Consider the following 27186-nt stretch of genomic DNA (forward strand, 5'->3'; position numbering starts at 1 on the left):
TGCGCCCTCACTCAGGCTCCCCCGGCTTCCGGCTCCGGCGCGGCGCGATGATGGCGGCGGCCGCCTGCGGGCGGATCCTGGGCCCGGGGCGGCAGCGGGCGGGTCCCGTGGCAGGTGAGACCTGGCGGCGGCGGCGGCGGCGGCGGGGGGGCCTCTGGGGTTTTGCTCCCCGCCCCGCGCTGCGGTTAACGCGGGGTCGGCTGCACCCCAGCGCCGGGCCCCTCTGTACGCCCGGCTCCTGCCCTGATGGGCAGAAGGGGTGTCCGTGTCCCGGCCACCGGAGTGCCTGGGCCCCGGCGTGCTGGGCGCGCTGCAAGGCCAGGAGGGAAAGTCTGTCGCTGTATTGGGGCTGTATCGGGGCAGTCCCGGAATTCGGGTCGTTTTCTTCTCTGGGCACCTGTGACCCCCCCCCCCCACACACCCCCCGCTCGCTGTCCGGTCACCCCAGCCCCTGCCCCGGGGAGCTCGCAGCCTGCGTGCGGGTGTCCGCCGTGCAGGGACGGGCACTCGCCCAGGCCGGCTCTGGCGCGAATGCTCAGGGGTAGCGGGTTGCCCTGTGTGGGGCTGGGATGGACTTCCCCACTCTCCTCCCCTCACACACACACACATATTTTGGGGGAGTTCTAGGGCCTGTGTCACCCAGGACCGAGATCAGACTAGATGGTCACAATGGTCCCTTCTGGCCTTGGCGTCAGTGAAGGGTCAGATTGGCAGTGGCTGTTGCCATTGGGTGGTGTTTCTCCCCCCCCTTTCTTTCCAGTGTGTGGGTGCGGTTAACTTGCCAGGATTATCTGGGCGTATCTCACTTAATCATTTCCCTGCCATTTTGGGGGCCTCAGGCACTGGTGCACCCCCCTCTCTCTTGTTCTCTGCCTGTGGCACATAATAGTTTAGCCTCCTTTAGGCTGTAATACTTTGGTCTAATTGAATCAGTTGGGTTTGGTGTGCGGGTATTGGGTGGTATTGGTGGCCTGTGATGTACAGACTGTCTGGTGGTCCCTTCTGGCCTTTAACTGTGTCACAGCTGGCCGGGCTTCAAACAATTTAGGACTTGTCTACACTGGAAAGTTGTAACATGTTAACCATTCCAGTATGGTTAAGACTCTCTTAGCATAAATGCAGTTGTATCCCTATGCTGGTGCTTTATAGCAGCATAGCTATTCCCATATGGGAAGGGGAATAAGCTATATCAATGTAAGATCCCTTTATGCTAGTTTAATTGTGTCCACACTGGGGAGTGTACTTGTATAACTTTTATTTCAGTTAGGGATTTTTTTAAAATTATTGCGCCAGTACAAAAACTTGATAGCTACAAGTTTGAAAAAGGAAATGGTGTTGATGTAATAGACTTCTATAAAGTATTTGACTTTGTACCACATGACATTAAGAAACAAGAATGGTACAAAATCAACATAGTACATGTTAAATGGATTAAAAACTGGCTAATTTACAGGTAATTGTAAACAGGGAATCATCAGGCGTGGGTGTGTTTCTTGTGGGGTCCTGGAGGGATGGGTTCTTATCCCTACGCTATTTAACATTTTTACCAGTGACCTGGGAAAAAAAAAACACCATAAAATCATCACTGATATAATTTGCAGATGACACGGAGATTGGGGAAGTGGTTAATAATGAAGATGAGGGTCACTAATTCAGAGCAATCTGAATCACTTGGTAAGCTGGGCTCAGACAAACAGTGTGCATTTTAATACAGCCTATGTAAAGTCATCCATCTAGGAACAAAGATTGAAAGCCATACTTATACGATGGGGAACTCTGTCCTGGGAAGCTGTGACTCTGAAAAGAATGGATAATCAGATGAACAGATGCATATATTAGTTGTCATACCCTGGTGAAATCTGCAGACTAGCTCGATATTGGCACCATTTCCTGATTCTTAAATCTGCTGCCTAAGGCAGTAACATATTGCCTATACACATTACTCGTAGGTGGACCACATAGCAGTTGGGTCTTGCCATAGGCAATTGTGTATGACAGACACAGCACCTCTGCCAGAATCACTAGTACTCAGGGCTTGAAAAAGTGAGTGGCAAGCTTGGGTGGGTGAAAGAGGAGATCTATACCATCAATTTCTAAAAAACTTATGATTTCATCAAAAATAAAGGGTGTCCAGCCCTAATTACCTTCCAAATATAGACCAATGCCAGTTGTCTTCCTGAGTCTGCAGGCAGACAGCTTGAGTGCCCCTTGATGCTTAGCCTTGGCTAACAGCACCAGAGTAAAATTAACAAAGATTCTGGTTGGGTTTTTTATTTGCTATTCAGAACCCTGTAGGCCTCAGTGATATAGTCAAGAATTATGTCAGTTTCATGCTGCTGGTGCTCCAAAAAACTATGTAGTGCAGCAGAGGCAAGCACCAGAGATTTTTGCAGGGGAACAAGACATAAAGAGAGTCTGGTGAGGAGTAAAGTAGCAGTGACCATCCTCACAGCAGCCAACAGGAAATGGCACTTCACATTTCTGAGACATCTACTAGCTAGAGTTTGTCATAAAATATGGAGCCCTTAAGCAAAGTTCAGGGACAGCAGTCTGGTAGCAATCCCATTAAATGGGAGAGGTTGAGCTGAACGTGTAGATGTGGCCAGTAGCAGGATGCTTGTGAAAGCACTTTTAGATCTACTGATGCAAAACACTATACGAAGAGCTAAGTGTGATTATCTGAATAAGCTGCCTGCCTCATGAGCTGTAAATCCAGACCTACGTTTGATTTGTGCTACCAGTTCGTTATAATAATAATCAAAAGCAGAGCGCATAGTCTAGAATCATTATGTTTATTTGGTTGTAACGGGCCCTTTCCAGACATATGTATTTATTGCACTGTGGAAGGTGAAGGAAGGAGGCAACGCAACTTCCAACATTCCTCAAAAGCAGCTGCTTAAAGGAGCTGTGCAAACACTTTCTTTTAGCTAAGCAAACAACTTCAGAGACAGCTTCTTTTTCGTTCAATTGCTGTCTTATTTACTAGCCCAGTTTTCCAGGGTTAGGCCCTCCCTGTTAATTAGCAATTGTGCAGGTCTAGTTCCTTTCCAAAGAAAATATCTCCAATGTTGTGACTGCAAAAAGGAAATTACAATAATTGCCCATCAGAATGCAACCCTTCCGTTAGGGGATTTTCATTAATCTCTCTGGATATTTGGTCACATTAATGATAATCCTCCATTCCACTCTTCCTTTGCCATTTCAGTTGCTCATTGTCAAGAGCAGGGGTGGGCAAACTTTTTGGCCTGAGGGCCACATCTGGGAATAGAAATTGTATGGCAGGCCATGAATACTCACAAAATTGGGGTTGGGATGCAGGAGGGGGTGAGGGCTCTGGTTGGGGGTGTGGGATCTGGGATGGGACCAGAAATGAGGAGTGGGGGGGGGGGGGCTCTGGCTGGGGGTGTAGGCTCTGGGATGGGCCTGGGGATGAGGAGTTTGGGGTGTAGGAGGGCTCTCTGGGATGGGACCGAGGGGTTCAGAGGGCGGGCAGGGGTTGGGGTGCAGGCGCCAGCTGGGGGTGCGGGCTCTGGGATAGGGCTGGGGATGAGGGGTTTGGGGTGCAGGAGGGTGCTCCAGGCTGGGATCAAGAGGCTCAGAGGGCAGGAGGGGGATCAGGGGTTTGGGGCATGGTGGGTGGTGAGGGGGTGCAGGCTCCGGGCAGCACTTACCTCAAGCGGCTCCTGGAAGCAGCGGCATGTCCCTTCTCTGGCTCCTACCTGGAGGCATGGCCAGGCGGTTCTGCACACTGCCCCGTCCACAGGCACCGCCCCCGCAGCTCCCATTGGCTGTGGTTCCTGGCCAATGAGAGATGCGGGAGTAGTGTGTAGAGCGAAGCCCCCTGGTTGTTCCTACATGTAGGAGCCGGAATGGGGCCATGCTGCTGCTTCTGGGAGCCACGTGGAGCGGCACCCGACCCTGCTCCCCGGCTGGAGTGCCAGAGCGGGGCAAGCCCCAGATTCTGCTCTCCAGCGGAAGCTCAAGGGCTGGATTAAAATGGCTGGCGGGCCGGAACCGGCCCACAGGCTGTAGTTTACCCACCCCTGGTCTAGAGAGTTAAATGTAAATAGAGAGCCCTGATTTAGCCATTTAAAACAATCTTTGTGTTCAAGTTTTCTGTGTTTTTTAATCTCTCCAACTGATGCTGTTTCACAGCCCGCTTGTCTGTGAGAAGAGAGATGGTACTTGGAGTCAGGGAAAGCCAAGGCATATGCATGTACAAACCAAGGTCCCCCACTCTGGAAAGGTTTCTTTAAGCCCTCTGCACTCACACTGGTTCCCTATGTTTCACTTGTCACTGAAGTGACTGCTTGGAGAATGAATGGCCAGGGAGTTACTGGAGTTACCTGCAGTTCTCTCTCTCCCCTCCTTTGCATGCATGGAAATGAGGGTGTGGGGAAGCTTGGTGAGGCTTAATGAAAGTTGCAAAGAGCCACCATGTTTTGTCCTACACATTTTCTATAACTTGTCACAGCCTTAAAAGGGTGAGAGGCTTCTAGGCAGGGAAGGATACACTTAACCGTACCCATTAAAGAAATAGTTCAGCACTGGAAGGATGCAACACAGCTATGTATAGACTCCTGGAACATTCCCCTGTCTTGGTGACAAAAGAGATGTTATGCACAAATACAACAATATTACGTTGTTGCAATCCACATTTGGAATCTTCTAGCTGACACTCTCACTGACTGTACGTATTCTGTGTATGCTGTAGAAGAGTGATCCTGTCTCTGTTCTGCTCCCTTGGGATATGGTGCATTAGGGAGGAGTTCTTGATTTATTACGTACTGTGTCTTGTTTCTGTCTCCTGCATTGTGGTGCTTTTCCCAGCAGTGCTGAAATTGGCATGGCTCATACTTACTCATTAAATTACCCGGGACTGATAAATGTTACTGCTTATTTTTAATTCTCTCTCTCCTCTCTTCTTATTAGCGTCTCTGTTGTGGTCTACAGTTCGAAGCGAGCGATCTCAAAGCACTTCACTACAGCAAGGGTAATGTCAACGTGTTGCTCTGCTTCCATCTGAAATACTGACCCTCCCTTCCCCTGCTCCCCATTATTGTCTCCCTCTCCCTTTCAGTGACCCGGTATAGATAGAGGTACCTGCAACTGCCTGAGCAAGTCAGGGTACAGCTTCAGTCAGTGCCGCTCCTTGCTTTAGCCAGAAGGGGTCACTAAAGAAATAGAAAATTACTCTGTGCTGGGTCCTGAAATATATGACCTAGTAATTATTCTCTGTCTCTGATTTCTGCAGTTCTAAAGAGCAAGATGAGGCACTCCCTTCCCTTTGTCTTGAGTGCTTGAGAGAGAGGGTTTTTACTCTGTCCTTGCATCACAGAATATGGCACTGCCATTAAGCCATGGAACCAGCCCAAAAAGGCATGGTTCTTTAGAACTTTTTGATAACATTTGGTTTGTTTCTGTTAAATGTAGGCACTTTAAAGAGCACTAATGGACATTGCCAAGTAGATTGAACATAACTCCCATGCTATTCATTTTACCCTGATTTACTAGTGTCTAGCGTTTCCCTTGAATTTGAAAATGCTTGTTGTAATTTTCACATCACTTGATAACTATGGAAACTACTGCAGGGCAGTATTGACCAGAGCTCTCAGGAAATTCTTTGCTCCTTTTTTATGTCAGAGACCATTTTATGGTAGTCGGACAGTTCCTGGCTGTTTTAAGTTTCAGAAGCCAATGCCTTTCTGGCCAGCCCATCTGAGACACATTACCTGCTCAAAAGAGAAGATCATACTGAATCAAAGACTATTTTCCATAAATGTCTTTGCAGTGTCATTGGTTCTTACTTATTAAAATATTTATTCCTTATTAGGTATGGGGCATTTTAACTGTTTGTCTCTTTGAATTAAAACATCCTGCAACTGTTAAGATCCCCTTAGACACTGGAATATGCAGAATTGTTCTTGATGGCAACTATTACTTAGAGTTAGAGTATTTGCAGGGGAAGGTAAGCTTTCTGCTCCATGGTGGGGCTTGCGTAGCAAAACACACAGCTGCTGTGAGGAGTGAGAGTGGAACTTAGATTCTGTTCCCACTGCCACTGACTCAGTATGATTTTGTGTAGTTCACATAATCTCTCTATGCCAGTTTCCCCTTCTGCAAAGAGGGTACGCTTCAGTGCTTACCTTCTTTGGTAAAGAGCTTTGAGAGCTCTGGGTGAAAAGCATTGTATGTGTGCAAAGTATTGTCCTTTAGAATAATCATGCTTTTCCCTCCGTCGTTCTATGGAACAAATGAAAACCTTTCACAGAAAGTCATGAAGCAGAGGTGTTAGCTGTTGCCACAACCCTTCCAAAATGTCACAACTTGTATGAGAGATCATAAGAGGTTCCTAACTCCAGCAAAGGTTACTCAGATAATTTTTCCACCTAAAATCACACTTCTTAGATTTTAAAGCCAGAAGGGATCATTGTGATCATTTAGTCTGACTTCCATTTTATAGCATATAGGCATTTTCTATGTACCTTTTCATCTTCTAATTAAAACTGTTGAAATATTTGAGGAGGGTTTTAATTGATGCTCATCTCTGAAGTTTATAACAAATAGGTATTTTCACTAGTGATGTCCTAGTTCCTTGTCTGTCATCCCTTCTTTGGACAAGCAAACCAGCCAATGTAGTTGACATACTATTAATTGAACAGGGCTTTTCAGGTAACAAGGGATTCTTTTCAATGTTGGGGCAAAGAATCCCCCACAGTGACAGTCTTGACTGAAGCAGAGAGAATCCACTCAGATTGCTGACAGGAAAACACTGATGGATGCTGGCTTAAATATCCCTTCTAGCTTCCATTCATCAGTGTTGTGGCAGCAGCAGAGGATTTGCTGCCACTCATTGCATCCCCAGGACACTCTGAAACCTGTCACTTAATTAGAGCTGTCATTGTGTTAGCAATTTTGACATTTCCAGTAGGTAAGGTAGCAACACCTAAGAGTAGAAACTAAATCAGCCTCCTGGGAAGGCCTATTCAGCACAGAAATTAGCAGCCACGTGCTTGGGCAGTTTGAGCTCTGATGACAGTTCTTTTGAATTGTGGATGTCAGTGCTGAGTGCCCTTAGGAAAAGTCAATCTATGGTACCCAGTGTCATCCAAGTATAATGCTCTGTTCTTCTTGTTAGCCGGATTCTCAAGGAGATTCCTCAGGAAAGAATGTCTAGCACAGGGGAGGGAAAACTACGGCCCGTGGGCCGGATCTGGCCCATCAGGGCTTTCATTCCAGCTCGTGGGATTACCAGCCCCGTGGCTCAGCAGGGCTAAGGCAGGCTCCCTGCCTGCCCTGGCCCTGCTCTGCTCTGAGAAGCGTCCGGCACCACTTCCCTGCGGCCTCTGGGGAAGGGGGGCAGGCAGAGGGCTCCATGCGCTGCCCTCACCTGCGGGCACCGCCCCCCTCAGCTTCCATTGACCAGGAATGGGGAACCGAGGCCAATGGGAGCTTTGGTGGTGGTACCCACAGGCGAGGGCAGTGCACGGCGGAGCTGCCTGCCCCACCCCACCCCCAGGAGCCACTGCCAGACATGCTGGCCACTTCCAGGAGCAGTGCAGGGCCAGGGCAGGCAGGGAGCCTGCCTTAGCCCCGCTGTGCGCCGCTGCCACCCCGGAGCTGTTCAAGGTAAGCGGCAGTGGGCCGGAGCGAGCACCCCAAACCTCTCCTGCACCCCAACTCCCTGCTCTGAGCCCCCTGCCACACTCAGAACCCCCCCCCCCCGCCCTGAGCCCCCAACCCCCTGCCACACCCCTCACTCATCCTGCACCCCAACTGCCTGCCCTGGGCCCCCTCCTGCATCCCAACCCCTTGTCCTGGGCCTCTTCCTGCACACCGCACTCCCTCCTGCACCCCAACCCCCTGCCCCAGCCGTACATTCATGGCCCTGCATACAATTTCCTCACCCAGATGTGGCCCTCGGGCAAAAAAGTTTGCCCACCCCTGGTGTAGCATGTAGAAACCCTTCTCTTGGTGCAGTCAGGAGGTACATCAGGAAATAAAGGAATTTGGATCACAGCTGTAAGAGGCTCAGAAAAAATGTTGAGGATATACGTTGGAACGTTTAACAAAATTTGCTGGATCTCATTCCGTAAACCAAGTCTGTATAAAGTACAAAACTAATAACAAACCACAGCTTCTTGGCTGCGTATATGAAGCACTGCTGTGCCAGCTGTCACTAAGAACTCCTGACCCCTTTGTATTCCCCCCAAAATGGTAACCATGGTCTGTGAGCTGGATCTCTTAGCCAGTTGGATCCGGTCATTCAGAGAACACGCATTATGTCTACACAGCAAAAAGAACCCCTCATTTGGCCGTGCCAACCGCTTCAGGCTTGCAGGGCTCAGGCTGCCGGGCTGTTTCATTGCTGTGTAGACTTTCAGGCTCGGACTGGAGTCTAAACTCTGGGACCCTCGCACCCCACAGAGTCCAAGGTCTACACAACAATGAAACTTCCCCACAGTCTGAGCCCTAGTCGAGTAGAATCATAGAATATCAGGGCTGGAAGGGACCTCAGGAGGTCATCTAGTCCAACCCCCTGCTCAAAGCAGGACCGATCCCCGACTAAATCATCCCAGCCAGGGCTTTGTCAAGCCTGACCTTAAAAACTTCTAGGGAAGGAGATTCCACCAGCTCCCTAGGTAACACATTCCAGTGTTTCACCACCCTCCTAGTGAAAAAGTTTTTCCTAATATCCAACCTAAATCTCCCCCACTGCAACTTGAGACCATTACTCCTTGTTCTGTCATCTGCTACCACTGAGAACAGTCTAGAGCCATACTCTTTGGAACCCCCTTTCAGGTAGTTGAAAGCAGCTATCAAATCCCCCCTCATTCTTCTCTTCCGAAGACTAAACATCCCCAGTTCCCTCAGCCTCTCCACATAAGTCATGTGTTCCAGTCCCCTAATCATTTTTGTTGCCCTCCGCTGGACTCTTTCCAATTTTTCCACATCCTTCTTGTAGCGTGGAGCCCAAAACTGGACACAGTACTCCAGATGAGGCCTCACCAATGTCGAATAGAGGGGGACGATCACGTCCCTCGATCTGCTGGCAATGCCCCTACTTATACATCCCAAAATGCCATTGGCCTTCTTGGCAACAAGGGCACACTGTTGACTCATATCCAACTTCTCGTCCACTGTAACCCCTAGGTCCTTTTCTGCAGAACTGCTGCCTAGCCATTCGGTCCCTAGTCTGTAGCGGTGCATTGGATTCTTCCGTCCTAAGTGCAGGACTCTGCTCTTGTCCTTGTTGAACCTCATCAGATTTCTTTTGGCCCAATCCTCCAATTTGTCTAGGTCCCTCTGTATCCTATCCCTACCCTCCAGCGTATCTACCTCTCCTCCCAGTTTAGTGTCATCTGCAAACTTGCTGAGGGTGCAATCCACACCATCCTCCAGATCATTTATGAAGATATTGAACAAAACCGGCCCCAGGACTGACCCCTGGGGCACTCCACTTGATACCGGCTGCCAACTAGACATGGAGCCATTGATCAGTACCCGTTGAGCCCGACAGTCTAGCCAGCTTTCTATCCACCTTATAGTCCATTCATCCAGCCCATACTTCTTTAACTTGCTGGCAAGAATACTGTGGGAGACCGTGTCAAAAGCTTTGCTAAAGTCAAGGAACAACACGTCCACTGCTTTCCCTTCATCCACAGTAAAGGATGTAGTAAAGGAGTAGTAAAGGCGAGTCATGGGTGTCTAGTTGCTGTGTAGACAGACCCACAAGTCAGTTTACCCCAAAACCCAAAGCAAATTGGAAAGTAACAAACAAGCTCAGTGGTAGTTACTCAAGATAGTTAGTCTAAAGCAGACTGCGAAGATTTACAAAAGGATCTCACAAAACTGGGTGACTGGGCAACAACATGGCAGATGCACATTGGAAAACATAATCCCAAACATACATACAAACTGATGGGGTCTAAATTAGCTGTTACCACTGAAGAAAGATTTTGGAGTCGTGAATAGTTCTCTGAAAACATCCACTTAATGTGCAGCAGCAATCAAAAAAGCTAACAATGTTAGGAACCATTAGGAAAGGGATAGATAAGACAGAAAATATCAAAATACCACTATATAAATCCATGGTACACCCACACCTTGAATACTGTGTGCAGTTCTGGTCACCCTATCTCAAAAAAGATACATTGCAATTGGAAAAGGTACAGAGAAAATCAACAAAAATGATTAAGGATATGGAACAGCTTCCACATGAGGAGAGATTAAACAGACTAGGACTTTTCAGCTTGGATATGCAAGGGGTCTATAAAATCATGAATGGTGTGGAGAAAGTAAATAAGGAAGTGTTATTTACTCCTTCATATAACACAAGAACCAGAGGTTACCCAATGAAATTATTAGGCAGCAGGTTTAAAACAAACAAAAAGAAGTATTTCTTCACACAACTCATAGTCAGCCTGTGGAACTCGTTGTCAGGAGATGTTGTGAAGTCCAGAACTATAACGGGGTCCAAAAAAGAATTAGATCGGTTCATGGAGAATAGGTCCATCCTATTAGCCAAGATGGTCAGAAATGCAACCCAATACTCTGGGTGTCCCTAGCTTCTGATTGCCAGAAGCTGGAAATGGACAACAGGGGATGGATCACTTAGCGACGGCCTGCTCTGTTGGTTCTCTCTGAAGCACGTGTCATTGGCCTTTGTCGGAAGACAGAATACCGGGCTAGATGGACCACTGGTATGACCCAGTAAGGCTATTCTTATGTTCACAATGGGGCTTTTGGATTAAATAAAGTCTTTCAGCTCAAACGCTGTATTAAAGCAGAAATTTCCAAGAGGGATGTTAGCAGCTATCAGTGTCATCATTCAAGATGTGCAGCTGGAAGCTTAAAAAAAGCAACTTTGTAATCTTGTATAGAGAGCCCAGCTGTGGTTCTCAAGGCCCTCACTAAACTACCAATTTAGCAGAGAAGAGCTTTTAAAAATAGTCTGCCTAGAGAGGGACAAGTAACATGCATGAGTGATTAATCTCCAGTCCCCTGAGGCTGATTTAGGGACATTATCTTAGACTTTCTTTTCCTTCTAAGGCTGCATCTGTGCTGGGTTGTTTTCTGAAATACTCCCCACCATTGTTAACACCAGTGCAGCAAACGGAGACAACGTAATGTAGACAATGCTTCAGGCAGCCACCACCATTTAAAGCAGTCTAGGCCTGCTCCCACTGAAGTCAGTGGCAGTGGGGTGGGATCATGCCTCATGTCATCTACACAACACGGTGGTAAAAGCCACTGGTAGCCCCTGGCGCTTTATGTGCACCAGCTGTAGCTGCAATGGTGTCAACAATGGTGCGAAGTTAAAGCCTGGTGTAGCAAAGGCCGAAGGAGATTTTAAGCGAATCTCCAGCTCAACTTCAAACTGCTTATTCTTAAAGGTCATTTTTGCATATTTTGGCTTGTTGCATTATAATATTGAAGAAAAAACTTGTCCTCAACTTGTACTGTTTATACGGGGGTGGGGTGGGGGGAGGGGACGACAAATGAGCCATTCATCTCCTTTCTAGCAAAGCTCTCAGGGGTTCTCTGAACTTTGTTGTGTAGCTGAACGGCATTGAGCATTGGGGGTAGCAGCTGTTTCTGTTTGAGTACAGTGCCTTTTTGTAATTTGCAAGACTAGCTCTGAAGCAAGACAAAGCGTTTTCAGCATATGGTTAAACAATCTCTTCAAATGGGTTGCAATTTCAACACCTTTGAAAAGTGCCTGCTGGTGCCCTAATTGTCAGAATGCATCAATGTATTTCATTACTGGGCCTGCTTTTAATATGGTCTTTCTTGAGGCAGCTGCTCAGTTGCTGTGATGGGAGTTTAACAAAGGGTTTGGGGAGATAGGAATGGGAATTTTACTCCATCAAAATCCCTCTTGCTGTAGCAAGTCTTATCCTGACTCTTATGCAAAGAGGATATTTTTCTTGCTTCATCTAGTTAGACATCCCCTGACCATCACACAGAACACTGGAGTGGGGAGAATCAGTAACCAAAACTTCTTTAACTCGCTCAGGGGCTGATCCAAAGCCCATTGACTGGAAAGTTCCCCACTGACTTCAGTGGGCTTTGGATCAGACCCTGAGTGCTGATGAGTGAGCTGTGTCAGGAAGAGAGCCGTAACTCCTGAGGTTTTGCCTCCCTCCGCAGATGGCAGAGCAGCCCTGCTTTTCACTCTCCCGCCATGTAGGAATTTTATGTGCATATGCTATTGATTCTCGTCTTTGTTAATGGTTTGGGTCTCGTGGTAATAAATATTTGTAATAGCTGATTCGCACCTTATTTTTGACAGAATTATTGCCAAAACATCATTGTCCTCACCCCCATGGCCCAAAGTCAAACTACCAGATCCAATAGAAGAGGCAAAGTTCCATGCAGGTAAAGTTCTCCAGCTGCAGAGCCCGGCAGCACTGCTTCCATACTGTTGTTGGCCGTCTGAAAGACTGTAAGGCAGCACATCCTTGATCTTCTGAGTGGGTTTTGGTTCTTCTCAGTCTTCTTCATGTTTTTCTCTCATTCCACCCAGCATATTTTAGAGAAGGGAGCTGTTGCACTGTCTGCTGGGGCCCTGGGTTGCTGCATTTAATGTATGTAGTTCACTCAACAATGGAGGGATAAAATATCAATAAATAACTACATGGATCATCAGCTACTTGAAAAAGAGCCTTCAGCTCCAGACCTCCTTTTCTGGATTGTTTTCATTCTTCTCTGTGCACAGCACACACTGCACCACTCTCTATTGCTCAGGTGACAAATGAATGTAATGAAGAAAAGTGTTTGTCCTGCAAGTACTGTTCGTTGACACAGTGAACCATAAATTTTTAATATCAATACTGGGGGAAATAAGTATTGAACTGTTTGGTAAAATGTATCAAATTTGCCATTGAGTCTGATTTGCACAGGGCTCTCTGCCTTTGAGCCATTGTAATTTCTAGGCTTCATAACCTCATAGATATTCATGGTTTTGTGTCATTCCATACGATGTGTCCAGGAGGCCTCTTTCCAAAGCTACTGGCTTGCCCCTCCAGAGCAAGCTCCGAATATTAGAGCTCTGACCTCAACTCACATCTATAAGAGTATTTGAGTTCTACCTGCCAGTCTTTCCCTCACTCACTCTGTTGTGCCTGGAAATGGCCAGAGATATTTTATGTAAGATCACTCCCTGTACTGCGAAAATGCAGATGACTATTAATGATAAAATGGCAGCATTTCGTTGATGTGAATTTTCCTTTTTTAAGGATCTGATCATGAAACTGCAGTCGTTTCAGCTTAGATAAAATTATAGGCCAAAATTTTCAAATATAAAGGTCTGAAGTTAGGGTTCTGAATATAAGTAGTTTGAATTTCAAATTTACGGAGCACCTACAAATGTCATTGACTTCAATGGGAGATGCTAGTACTGTGTGTGACAGGGTGCCACCTGGAACTGGGGTATCACTGAGCCCTCTGACTAACCAGCTTGGGCTCCGTCTCACACCTTGCTGCTGTGACAAGCTTTAGACCGCTCTGAGTCCAACACTCCCACCAGCATTCTCACAGGCAGGGACATACCCAGCTACAGTTGCATGCAGGCTTTGGCCAGCCACTGCATGAACCAATGATAGGGAGGCTGCCGCCAAATAACCCCCCACTTCCCCAGCCTAAGACCCCAGAGCAGTACCGTCCTGCCCTGGTCAAAACCCCAGCCAGTATGAACTTATTATTCAGTTCGTCTCTTCCTCAATGTGGAGAGGAATATGCATGCTTGTGGTAACCAAGCTGGGATTTTCCCCAGACACTTCAGTCAAAGGCACACTGGTTTAGATTAAAACATAGAACTAGTTTATTAACTACAAAAAGATAGATTTTAAGTGATTATAAGTGATAGCAAACAGAAAGACTGGATATGAATCAGCAATTTCTCACCCTGACTGATGATACAAGCAGGCTTGCAGCTTCTCAAGGCACAAGCTGCACTTGCTTTGTAGCTTGGGCTCCCCACCCCCGTTCCAAGTCCTTTTCTTTCAGAGCTTCTCTCGGGTGTTGAGTTGTGGGGGAGTGAAGAACAATAGATGGTGTCACTCCCTGCCTTGTATAGCCTTCCATATGGCAGGAACCCTTTGTTTCAAACTTGGTTCCCAGACCAGTTTGTGGAAAAATACAGGTATCCAAAATGGAGTCCAGAGTCATGTGGTCTAGTCACATGCTCTTGCAGCCATTACTTACAGGCTGTCTGGAGCCTTCTCAGGAAAGCTCACCAGGTGGGGGATAAGCTTCTCCTAAGGCCTATTATTTTTCCTAACGGCCCATTACCTGAATAAGCCCTTCACAACCAGCTATCTAGGCTGGAAGCATTTTGCCTAGTGGGTGTCACCCAGGTTTAACACATTTGAAATACAGATACATAGTCAGTATTTATAACTTCAGATACAAAAATGATACATGCACACAAATAGAATAATCATATTCAGCAAATCAAAACTTTTCCAATGACGCCTTACATGACCCATCTTGTACAAAATGCAGCATAATTATGCCTTAATCATATCATAATAATATTACTATGACAAAGATGGGGTATAGTGTCACACTTTGCATTACTGTAAATCAGCCGACTTTTATTTAGGAGCCTAAGTAGGGATTTAGGAGCCTAACTTAAAGCACATAGGTTTGAACATTTTGCCCACAAGGATATTGACCACAATGGAATAAGCTATTCACAATCTTGAGGCAGGAAAAACTTTTTCCCAACAATGTCATGAAGTGCAGTTGAGGTCATAATGGAAAGGAGATGGGGATCACACTTCTGTCTCTGAAGCATCCAGTAGTAATAACGGTGAGTCAAAGGATACTAGACCACATGGACATTTGGTTTGTTCCTATGTGCAGTACTTTCTGACCATAACATAAGCTCCTTGCTTAATTGTAGTGGGAATGGCGCTGACTTCTGTCATTAAGGTTGCGTAATAGTTTCCATTTAGCTCCCTGTTTTCAGTTGCTCATAACTTTGGGTTTTTTGTGTGCCTTTTGGGGTAAAATATTCCATGCTTCATCTCTTTCTGAAATGGGATTTTTGTTTAAATTCTGAGTAAAATTGGGTCAGTTATTTTTGAGCACAAGGAAGGGGGGAATATACTTTTCCTTATTATAAAAAATACTCATTTTCTGAACATCTTGAGAGCTGAAAGGCTTGAGGGTAGAAAGTTGAAATTTGACAGGGAAATGGCCCTCATTAGGAAGTGCCTTTGAGTGTTCCCATAAAGGCAGAGTTTGATTTGACTGAGTTATGACTTTTAAAAATGGTGGGCTTTGCTTGTGGAACATTTTGCATAGCTAAGGAATGCTGCAATGCACATGCATGCACGGATAACTTCTCTGGGAAATGTAAAGTAAGGGGCTGAGGAAGGGACCCTGCTTGCTTTGTGAAATACACAAGATCTCAAGCTTGGGCTTTTCAAGTACAGTGGAGCCACAATTTGCAGAGCCTGTGTACCTTACAAAGTACACTGGAGCCCTTCTTCAGCCCCTGTGAATTTTGTAAGGTTTTCAGGAGTTACGGGGTGACTCCTGTACACTGCGGGATGCATCGAAGGCAGAGTGGGGCACTCTCTTATGGAACACCTTGGATCTGTAGCATAGGGCATTCCAGTGGTGTCTAAACAAATGTTTCAGACTTCAGCAATTCAATATAAGCTGCAGCAGTGTAAACTGTGTCTACATTAGGGGGTTGTATGGGTTCAGCCAGTCCAGCAGCTAACATCCAAGTGTAGACGAGACCTCAGTCTTTCAAGAAGGGAGATAAAGTCCATGCTTATGAAACATCATCACTGTTCAGCCAATCCCGGCCACCCTAAGTAGGACTACTACTCAGGTAATGGTTTCTGTGGGAGGGTGGCAGGGACAAAATGTGTTGGTGTTGAACAGCTAGCCTTTTCTGCTGGTTTTTCTCACTGTGGCCTATCCCTGATGTACTCATTAACTCACCATTTGTTAACAGAGGTCGTGCAAAAAGTGAATGAGATGATTGCCACTGGGCAGTATGGAAGGCTCTTTGCTGTGGTTCACTTTGCCAGTAAGCAGTGGAAGGTAACCAGCGAAGATTTGATTTTAATGGAAAACGTGCTGCCGGCTGAATGTGGAGACCGAATCCGACTGGAGAAGGTAAAACCCTCCCGATGTTCAGGATTATGTGCGTTAACTTGAGAACTCCTAGCCTGCCTTATGTCAGCGATTGTTTGTGACAGACATGAGACTAGTCCCCACCCATGTAGCCCACTGTGGCTTTGGTTCTTTCTCCAGGCTGCCTCAGCTAATGCAATTTGGGGGAAGGTATATCTATTTCATCCTTGGGAAAAGCTGTTGACCTCTATTCGTTTATTGAAACAAGAGGTCACTGACCAAATGATCCAAGCCACCTACTTACTGTTCACGATGCCTGCTTCATTGTTTCATAAAACCCTAGGGGTCCCCCTACCTGACCAACAAGTCAAGAAAACTCCATTCACCCATATGGAAGGCAATAAAACTGACTCAGCAGGATTAGTAGATGTTGTGGTATTTAAGATTGTGCTGAGGGCTGGAAGAGGGAGCTGGCTGTTTATAAAAATAAATAAACAACAGAATATGGGAAACTGGTGTCCCATGCTCTCCCCTGCCACAGTAGCCCTCTGTAAGGTTTAATATCACGGATGTGTTTCCACAGAAAATGTTTATACTGCTCAGCCCCACCAGTTCTGTGCTAACCACAAGGATGTGTTGTTATTCTTTGGGCTCATTAGCAGAAATGCCATGGATAGAGGCCAGCTTTCCCAACGTGGCATCATAAATGGGAAGAAGTTCCCTGAGAACTCAGAAATCAATTTCAGAGAAGTCCTGAATATTCCCCTTGGATCTGCAGAAGCTCCAGTTCTAACTGTAGCTACTTGCAAGGCCTTGACTGTTGCTGTGATTTTAATTACCCTTTTATTGACAATGTTAGCATGATTTACATCAGAGAGAGGAGGACTGAATTGCTCTGCAGATTTCAGCCTCCTTCCCTCTGTGTGGGAAGACAGACAGTTTGCTTTACCCATTCGGTCCAAAGTTGTAAACATCTCTCTGTTGGATGTTTGCATTCTCAGACATGCTGCACAAGAAAAGTTTGTTGTTTTGGGATTGACAACACTAATCAGTTGATGCAGCAATCTGCCCAAAAGAGACTGTACATCCGAAAGTGACGTGAGAGTTGATTTCTCTCCTGAGCTTCCATGATGTTCATTGTATCTGTGGATGAGGAGGGCATGGAGGGGATAATTGTGGGCTCCTGGTTAGATATTTCCAACATAATCCACTTCTAACACTTAAATGACCCCACAGAGACTCATTAATCCAAAGCTTGGTTGAAATACCATGAAGTGAGGCTACACTGGATTAATCTTTATTCATCATAGCCAAGCATTTATTTGCAGTGTAATAGGGTATGGAAGAGGCCACTTTTCTACAAGTTTGTTGCTTTAAAGCCCAGTATTGAGGCACTTTTTCTGGCAGCTGCCGGTTGAATCCTTGGGTGAGACAGGTGATTGCAAGAAGCAGCCTGCTGAGAGTGCACAGATCTGGGTCAGGGTGAAGAAAGTCAGGCATTTATGTTTACTCTTCCAGTAAATCCAGACCATAATCCTGTCAGGTTTTTGCTAACAAATGTCTACCTGAACCAAAAATCAAAGCCCTAGTTATATGTGCAACCCTTTTAACTGCTGCAGTACAGTTAGTGGGGAAAAGAAATAGGCTGTAGAAACTCTGTGTTTTAAATACTTCCCAGTCTGCCCAAGTCTTGACTGTTCTCTTACTTAAGCAGGCAATTTAAATTCCCTGAACCAAAGGACTAGTACATGGCATGACTCTACCCTGGATATCTATTTGTTTGTTACCCATCTGAGTGTGCAGAGAGAAGAAGAATGAAAATGTTGCTATTTCCCTAAGGAGTGCATAGCAACTGCTATAAAACTCCAGTGATCATAGCAGCTATGTTCACAGGCCTTGGCATGAAGATCTTAGAAATTCAGGGTCTTTATTTTTTCTCTGCCTTTTCTTCCACTGTCTTACAAATGCAGATAGAATCAAAGGATTTAGGGGCTCTGATTAGTGTGTAGAGTGTTCGTAAAACATGCTCTGGTAGAAAAAAACCTAGCCCTTGCCTGGGAGAATGTTTATTGAATGGGTCTGTTTCTTGGCTTGTTGCTCTCTTTCAGCAGCAGATTGAGGCTTGAAGCTCATAAAAATGCAAATTTTCCAACACCCAAGCCTCTAGGATACTTGTAAAGTTTTGATAATATTGTTTCTAATTACATTGCAACCACTGGCAAGTGACCCAAGTGCATAATTTAATCTCTCCAGGTTTTGCTGGTTGGTGCCGATGACTTCACACTAATTGGAAAGCCACTTCTGGGGTAAGAAAGACACACTTTATAATAACGTATCTTCAAGTCAGCTGACTGCCGAGTGAAATGTTTTCAAGATTCAGCTCTGCCAGGGCTGCGGGCATACAAGAAGTCTATGCAGCATACTGCAAGCAGTGCTGAGGGGTTTGTGCGTGTGTCACTTCGCTTAGCATTTGTGGGGAGTTAGGTGCACACATCAAAGGGATTAGGCCCCTAAGTCTGTGACTCTCATTTGATCCTAGAACTAAATCTGCTCTTCTAGTAACGTAGAGCAAAATAGTTAAGGGTTGAACACAGCTGTAACGTATTAATGGGATGAGGAAGTGAATCCAACTGCTGATGGGGACAGTGTGGAGGCATCTTACTCTTACATACACTTAAAGACTGTAAATCCTCTCATAGAGAGGAAGGGTGGTCTTGTGACGAGTACCCCCTATTCCTGGCTCTGTCTATCTCCCAGGCCAGTCACAAGACAAAATTCATCAACGTTTCTAACGTGCTTTGAGATCTTCAGATGATAGAACTGTAAAGCATTATTATTGTTACTCATTGTACTAAAAATAGGAAACAGACTGATGATTACAGCAATATTTTTTCACTTCAAATGTTTTAATGTAAAATGTGCCTGTGGGGCTTCTCAGGGCAGAATGTGTTAAGCAGGGGAGGCAAATTCATTCTGTGGATCGGGCCAAATCACATTTTTAATTTATGGCCCATGGGCTGGGAGATCAGACTATGTACTTTCCTCAGCCCACAGCAGAACTCTCCCTGATGTCACAGGCTGATACGCACAAAGATCAAGGGTTGAAAGATGGGGAACTGTATGTAGTAACCTCACTTTTTGTCATTATTTAAGTGCCTTATTGTCATATTCAGCATCACGTATTGGGTAAATGCACTTCCCTTTAGAGTTAAACTTCCTTCCTTCCTTCCTCATCCGCCTTCCTCTCCTGTCCTTGGCCAGATCTAGGCGAGAGTGTTTTGCTGGTATAGCTTTTCAGGAATATTATACCAGCAAAGCACTCCTAGTGTGGATGCAGCTTATACCAGCAAAACTGCGCTTGTGCTGGGATAGCTTATTCCAGTCCCCCCGGTGAAATAAAATATACCGGCAAAAGCATGGTTTTGCCAGTATAAGCTGTATCCGTACTTGGGGTTTTTGCTGGCACAGCTATGTGGGGTTGCAAATCACACCACTGACCAACTCAACTGTGTTGGCAAAAGCATGTAGCATAGACCTGGTCTTTGTGTTTCTCCTCTTTTCTGCTCTGTCTATTTCCCTCCCTGCAGCTTCTCTCAGTTTCCATGCCTCCCCGCCAGCTTCATTCCCACTCTCTGCCACGTCTCATCTGCTACAGTGTTCAGCAGCAAAATAGTTAATGTTGATGTGTTGCATGACAATGTTAGGCTTTAGCATTAACACCCCCAGTGAAATGAACTGAGAGGAGAGGGAGCTCACACCTCTCAGAGCCTTTATTTCAGGCTGTGTTTATGCATAATCAGGAAGACAACGCTGCATTGATTCACATTCTGTTCTTGGCTGGCCAGTTTTCTTTGCAACCATATCCTCGTCTACCCTAGGGATTACTTGTAAAACATTTGCACAGTCACTATTGTCAGTTCAGCTGCAGAAGTGCTAGAAGCATTGGGAGCCCTACAGTAGACAGGGCTTCCGTGGCTGCCAGCATTTTAGACCTGAAACGCTGGGGCCCATGGGAGCCTTGTGTACTCTGGGCTCCCGACACTGCTACCAGCAGAGGAAGTGAACCAGCATTGACATTTGTGGGGAATTTTTGCAAAAATACCAATAGGGCTAGAAACTTAATATCTTGCAATGAAAGCTCAGATTTTGCAGACTCTGAGTAAGTTGTGAGTCACCTCAAAAAGGCCATGTTTTTGGCACCGCTTAAAGGAACGGTCCTCCAGCAATGCAGATCTTTCTGCGCAGTGCCCTAAACTCTGCTAATTAATTGCCAGCATGACAGTACCCTGGCAAAGCTATATTTGTGCACTAGCCTTTGGGCACACACTGAAACACAGGGCTTCCCTGGAGATTTTGGGGAAGAGGAAAAGCCATCATTTGGTCTCTGTATGTGCCTCAGAAGTGGGGGGGCTTTGGCAGTGTGACTGACTGCAGCCCAAAGGGTTGCGTTTCAGTATTAGGTTACACTGAGTTAAAAGTAGTGGAGGAGAGGAAATGTGTGTGAAATAGAAGTGTGGTGTGGTGTCCCATTAGGGTGACCAGATGTCCTGATTTTATAGGGACAGTCCTGATATTTGGGGCTTTGTCTGATATAGGCACCTATGACCCCCCAACCCCTGTCCCGATTTTTCACACTTGCTGTCTGGTCACCCTACATCCCATCCTCTCTTTTGGGGCTATGGGGAAACTCTGACATATCTACAAGCTGCCCACTACTATGGTATGAGACAAAGGAAAACAGAGCACCACCTATTAGAGATGGTAGTATTTGTACATAGTTCCCTACTCTCCCTAAGCCACAAGTGTTTTGGAGGATAGATAACAGCTTGGATTAATACAAAGACTTTTTGTTTTCCATGGCTTAAAAATCAACACATAAGAGAACATCTGAGCCAGTGTCGGTGCAGTGCAGTCCATTTCAGCTGCGTTCCTTGATCAGACTTGGAGGCGGGTAGGAACTTGTTCTGTGTTAGACAGATGGTCGTTTTAATTTTCCTTAGAAATCAGATACCTCCCAACATGATACTCCTTTAACATCTTCAAACAAAACAAAAGGTGTCTCTCCTCCCATTCCCAGTAGCTCATACCAAGTGCCAAGTCTGTGGTCTGCCTTGTTCTTTGCAACCACTTATTGTCCAGTGTTTCTATGCAAAAGCAATATTAAGTTGTATGCAATTGTCATTTCCTTAGCTTTATAACTTGTACAGTATTGTACACCCCAAAGCTGCAACGGGAAACGATTGTGACCCAGAAATCATAGCAGCGTTTTCACTGCTTTCCACTGAGGTGTTTACGCTCTGAACCATTGCAAAACACCCTAAGGCAATTTAGCCCTAAATAAAGGGGACATGGCGTCCTTGGTGGTTCATGTGTTAGGCAAAGAGCTCAGCTTACTCTAACCCTAGATGCTGTTGATCAGATTTCTTTCCATTAACGTAGCCAGCTATTTTACACAAGACTTCCTCTTGTCTGCTTGCCCAGGTTGGCCAAGGCTACAGAATCCTGGTTGCCAGATGGCACGGTGCCACACTGCCTCTTTCCCCCAAAAAAGCCATGTTGAGGTTCACCTGCCTCCTGTCAGGAGAGAGACTCCTGGGCGTGATATAAAGATTGTCATCAGTAAGCATCTTGATACTTATGGGATGTCTCCTGCATGGATTATATTCATTATTTAGTAACAATCACTTTCACTCCAACTTGGATATAAGAAGTTATCGTATGAATTCCTCTTCCTTATTAGAAAAACCTAATCTGGAAATTCTGGCACCACTGAAGTCAGTGGGAGTTTACCATTCAATTCAGGGGGCCCAGGAGTTCACCTCTGTGATTGCATAAGGCTAACAGCTGAGAAGTTTAATAAACCGTTACTATTTATTATTTATATTGCTCTAGCGCCAAGATTCAAGATTAGGACCTCATTTTGCGCTGCGCTGGACAGATGCCTATTGAGATCGAGAGTCCCTTCCCTGAAGAGTTCAGTCTCTCAGACATTCAGCCCTAACGACTGATTCAACAGAGGGCAAAATTCACACTGTAGTCAGACACACAGCTTTGTCAGATAGCTTTGAAACTTGACTTGCAGACAGAAGTTGCTTCTTGGCACCTGGGCATGCTTAAGAATGGCATTTTGGAAGGTCTGTTTGTATGTGTGTTGCTGTTGCTCAGTACACATGCCTGTAGGACAGTGTGTATCCAGCGCCTAGAGAGGGGAGTTGTCTACATGGGTTTGTATAGATATTTCCCTAGTGTAACACCTCTGGCTGAACACAAGTAAGGCCCATGAGAGCTAGGACACCTGGCCCGCCAGTAACCAAAGGCTCATTTCTGGACCTGCACTTTCCCTGCACCACCACTCTATTTTTCATACTTCTGGTGGCCTGTAGCCCATTACTGCACTATTTAAAATCTTGACTACTATTTGCTTAAAACAGCCCACAGATTTTAGTGTTTGAATCACTCTGTCCCCACTGATCTTGCCTTCTGAGTGTCGATTATGTCCATGTGATTCCACAGCACAGCTGCTAGTGTTAGTGACTGGACTTGCTTACATGCATGGAGTCTAATCCTGCAGTCGTGAGGCAAGCGGGAGTCTAGCTTTCCCATTGGTTTCAGGCACAGGGTCAGGCAGAATAGCTCCCTAATAGGAAGACATTTTTCACAAAATACCCCTGTACCCTGCTTTTCTTTGCCTTTGCTGGTTTCTTTTCTAGCATTGCTGTTCCGTGCACCTAGAGACCCTAACTGTGATTGGGGTGTCATTGTGCTAGCTATGGAGTACATCCTTTCTCCGGGTCACGCTCTGCTCTGTAGCTCATTTAGATGTGGCCAGTAGCCATGTATATTAAACTGTATTTGTTCCCTGTGTCTGGCTGCAGAATATGCAGATAGGCTGATTTTTTGTGTGTGTTCCACTAAGAATTCAATCTCTTATAGATATTGTATTCCCAAAGGGTATATGTTCATGCTGATGGTGAATGTTTCAAAGCCTTTGGCCCTTTCATGATCTTATTGGAGGGCTGTTGTTTTTCCTTACGTGCAGACTGAGTCATTTGTCAGGAAAGTGTTCTGTACGTGTCCTCCAGCGGAGAAGGGAGCACAATAGTGAGCTTTTAATGTTGTTTGGGGTGTTGTGAAAAGGAGCATCCTCCACCCCTACCGTTCATTACAACCAGAACTTCCCAAAGCACAGGACTGGGTTTCCTGTCCTAAAATGAGGCTGATTTGTTATGAGCGAGGGGCACAGTTGCTCAGGCAGGTAGCTCATTCTTCGGCGTGGACCTTAAATTGCCCTCCTTTCTGTCCGCCTCTCTAGATGGCAGTTAAAGATTCCAGGGCGCTCTTCCACAAGGGGATACCTCAGTGGTCTTGGCCAAGAGTTCTCCTCTCACTAGCTTCCAGCATCCAAGGATGTGTGTGTGAGCTGTCGCTGAGTGCCGAATTCCATGTGTGTTTGCACGCTGAGTCATCGCCCTTTCAAGAGAGAATGCCTTGCATGCCAGCTCATGTGAGATGGGAGCTTTTGGAACCATGCTGCTCTGAGTATCTTTCACAGGGGAGTGGGTTTGTGTGTGTGTGTGTGGGGGGGGGGGGTGAGAAAACCTGGATTTGTGCTGGAAATGGCCCAGCTTGATTATCATACACATTGTAAGGAGAGTGATCACTTTAGATAAGCTATTACCAGAGGAGAGTGGGGTGGGGGGAGGTATTTTTTCATGCTTTGTGTGTATAAAAAGATCTTCTACACTTTCCACAGTATGCATCCGATGAAGTGAGCTGTAGCTCACGAAAGCTTATGCTCAAATAAATTGGTTAGTCTCTAAGGTGCCACAAGTACTCCTTTTCTTTTCACAGGGAAGGGAGGATGGGAAAGATTTTATCACTGAGTGATGCTGACTGTGGCAATAGGTTACAGAATCAAGACATTTAAGGCCATATTCTTCCCTTAATAATCTCTTGGCAAGCCTCCCACAGGTGTCTGTGAGAGATCCATTCTGGATCTAGGAAAGCATGAAGTCCTGAATTTATATCTGGACTTCTCCTCCAAATAAGATTGACATCTCAGGAGTAAATAGACAAGGTAGACAAAGGGTGGGAGGAGAAAGAGAGGTGAAAGGACTCATGCAAGGTCACACAACCAGACAGAGAGCAGTGGTCTGTTAGCCACATTATTGGACACAGGATCAAGTCCTGCTCCTCTTATCAGGTGAACAGTCCATTGTCTTCTCTAGGAATAGAATCATGGAATATCAGGGTTGGAAGGGACCTCAGGAGGTCATCTAGTCCAACCCCCTGCTCAAAGCAGGACCAACTCAATACTCAGGTGAGTCACACTAGAAGAATGTAACCTTCAGTCTATAAATCAAAATGCCAGTGCTTGCTGTCTCTGCTGCTTTGTCGAAAGGGGAACAGCTTTGGTCTTGACGAAGGAAGAGCTCTGTAGAAGAGTTGCCAACCAGTCTGAGCCCAGTATTGAAGGTTTGCTGTACTTTAAGCCAAGTGGGAAATACAGGATTTTTTTAAAAGCACGATGTGCATCAGGTTTCATTGCAGGCATTCACAGCACTGGGAATTTGGGATTGCCAGCTCTGAGTGTCGCTGCAGACTTCTACTGTTACTCTACCAGCATCAGACATTTCTAACTCCCTCCCAGTGAAGCAGAGAAGTACTGCCCTGCAGACTAGTGTGGCACTTACCTGATAAGACTTGCATAGTCAATCCTGTGTTTCTTCAGTGCAAAGCCTGCAAGTGGGCACTGCTGAGATGGATTTACCCACTCAGCAGCTGGGGATCTTGCAGTTCCCACAGGACAGGGTTTTGTCAGAAAGGTGCATTACTTTGTGATAGTCTTCCAGGGAGTCTGCCCATTGATTAGATAAGGCCGTCATTAGTTACGCTGTGTTTCTTTTTTTTTTTCTTTTCATTTTTTTCATTTTTAAGGAAAGATCTTGTCCGTGTGGAAGCCACAGTTATCGAAAAAACAGAATCTTGGCCAAGAATTAACATGAGATTTTGGAAAAGGCACAATTATCAAAGGAAGAAAAGTAAGATGAAAAGAATATAGCACCGTCACTTCCCACTACCTTCATGGCCCAGGGCCACAGGATCGGTACAGAATGCCCTCGCAGCTCAGAGCCCAGTGACATAGGCATAGCACACAATGTCCTTGCAGCTCAGAGTATGGACAAGGGCATGGTATGCAATGCCCACAGGAGTGCCCAGATGGCACAGGGATGTGGGCTCAGTACCCAATACCCTCCCAGCTCAGTGCACAGGGACATGGTCCCACTACACAGTGCCCTTGGAGCTCAGAGCATGGGCATGGTACACAGTGCCCACAGGAATGCTCTGCTGACACACAGCACAGGGCTATGGGCTCCATACACAATGCCCTCGTGTCTCACAGCACAGGGACACAGTGCCCAGAGGAGTGCCCTGATGGTTCACAACACAGCAACATGGGCAGGGGACACAAGTCCTGACCGTTCTGAGCAAAGTGACCTCATTTCCTTCCTTTGCTATCTGACACACATTGCCAAAAAGACTGTTTAAAATACTGCTTTCAACACATGGAAGTGTTGCTGTTCTCCTTCCCCAGCCTCTAATTTTGCATATTTATCCACAGATGTTAACAAGTCTAAACAGCATCTTGAACCAGGCCTTGTTTACCATGTAAATGAGGCAGCTGTAAAGTTTCTTCCTGAATTATCAACAGGAAAAACCAGTGAGGTAGAAATATTGGGCAGAAGTGAAACCTGTCACACTCTCACAGGAGCTCACCATTTGTGCTCGTACCTTCGCTCAGGCTCTGCCTACGTTAGACGGCTTTGCCAGTATAGTTATACCTACATAACAATACCAGCAAAACTGCACGTTTGCTGGTGTAGTCCACTCCAGCTCTCTCAAGTGACGCAAGCTGTGCTGGTAAAAGCACAATTGTTTCGGTATAACTGTGTCTACATGTGGGACTTTTGCCGGCACCACCGTGTGGGTCATGGATCGCACCTTATCCCACCCTGCATCAACATAACTGTGTCAGCAAAAGCCGGCTAGTGTAGACATGGCCTTTGGTCCAGATTTTTAAAGGTATTTAGGCATTGCAGTGCTCAGCATCACAAAGCCTAACTGATTTAGGTACCTAATTCTCATTTTTTTAATTGCTGATGGGATTTAGCTATCTAAATGCCTAAATCTCTTTTTGAAAATGATATTTAGGCTCCTAAATCAGTTAGGCATTGCAGCACTGTGAACAGCAGTGTCTAAATACCTTTACAAATCCGGGCCTTAGTGTATAAGATACTTTAATGCATGATCTTATTTTTCTTCTTTCATTCTTTTTCAGTTATCGTGCAGCCACAGACGGTCCTCCGGATAAACACCATAGAAATTGCTCCCTGCTTGTCATGACGGATTGTTGGTCTAGTGGGGCTAGGTTTATTTTTACTGCTTTAGGAAGTATGGAATAAAGAACTCTTGTCACTGGAAAGTCTTGGGCTTTTTATTATTGGCTATAATGGAAACCTATTTTTACTTTTTTAACAAACATTGTTTGTTGAAATACTATTTCAGCTTTAATGATGTTTGTTTGTAACCAATTCCTTCTGAAATTCAGAATCCAAGGATCATTGACAAGATGTTTAATTCCACTCCAGTCTGTCTTTGCCTGAGCTCCAGCACTCTCACAAGCAGAAGACAGGCATCATGGAAAATATGAAAGCAAGTGGTCAGCTCAGCTTTTAAAATGGACGGAGATCTAGTGGTGTAGAAGAGAAAAGCCACATAACTTCACAGCCTTGCAGCTTAGACCCTGATCCAGCAAAACATTTAAGTGTGTTAATAGCCTCATTAATTTCAATGGGACTGTTCCTGTGCATAGTTATTCACACGCTTCAGTGCTTTGCTGGATGAGGTCTAGTGCATGAACATAAATGAACCCTACAATCAGGTCAATAGACATTGTGTGTAGCATGTGATTCCTCCCTCTCATGACACAATCACTATTGTTCCATTCTTTGGGAGCTCAAAACCAGAGTGGTATGATATGATCCTTGCAGTTCTACAGCTCCAGAGAATAATGTGGTATGGTAT

General features: G+C 45.7%; 1 protein-coding gene across 1 annotated transcript; it reads left to right on the plus strand.

The window, feature by feature from the left end:
• The first annotated feature begins 23 nt into the window (after positions 1-23).
• Positions 24-26584, plus strand: MRPL21 (mitochondrial ribosomal protein L21). Its single transcript, XM_074954709.1, has 7 exons — positions 24-114; positions 4933-4993; positions 12296-12381; positions 15980-16143; positions 18355-18407; positions 25039-25142; positions 26441-26584. The coding sequence occupies exons 1-7, from the start codon at positions 48-50 to the stop codon at positions 26503-26505; spliced, it is 600 nt and encodes a 199-aa protein (XP_074810810.1). The 5' UTR covers positions 24-47; the 3' UTR covers positions 26506-26584.
• Positions 26585-27186: the final 602 nt, after the last annotated feature.

Source organism: Natator depressus, chromosome 6 (assembly GCF_965152275.1).
Source record: "Natator depressus isolate rNatDep1 chromosome 6, rNatDep2.hap1, whole genome shotgun sequence".
Lineage (NCBI taxonomy): Eukaryota > Metazoa > Chordata > Testudines > Cheloniidae > Natator > Natator depressus.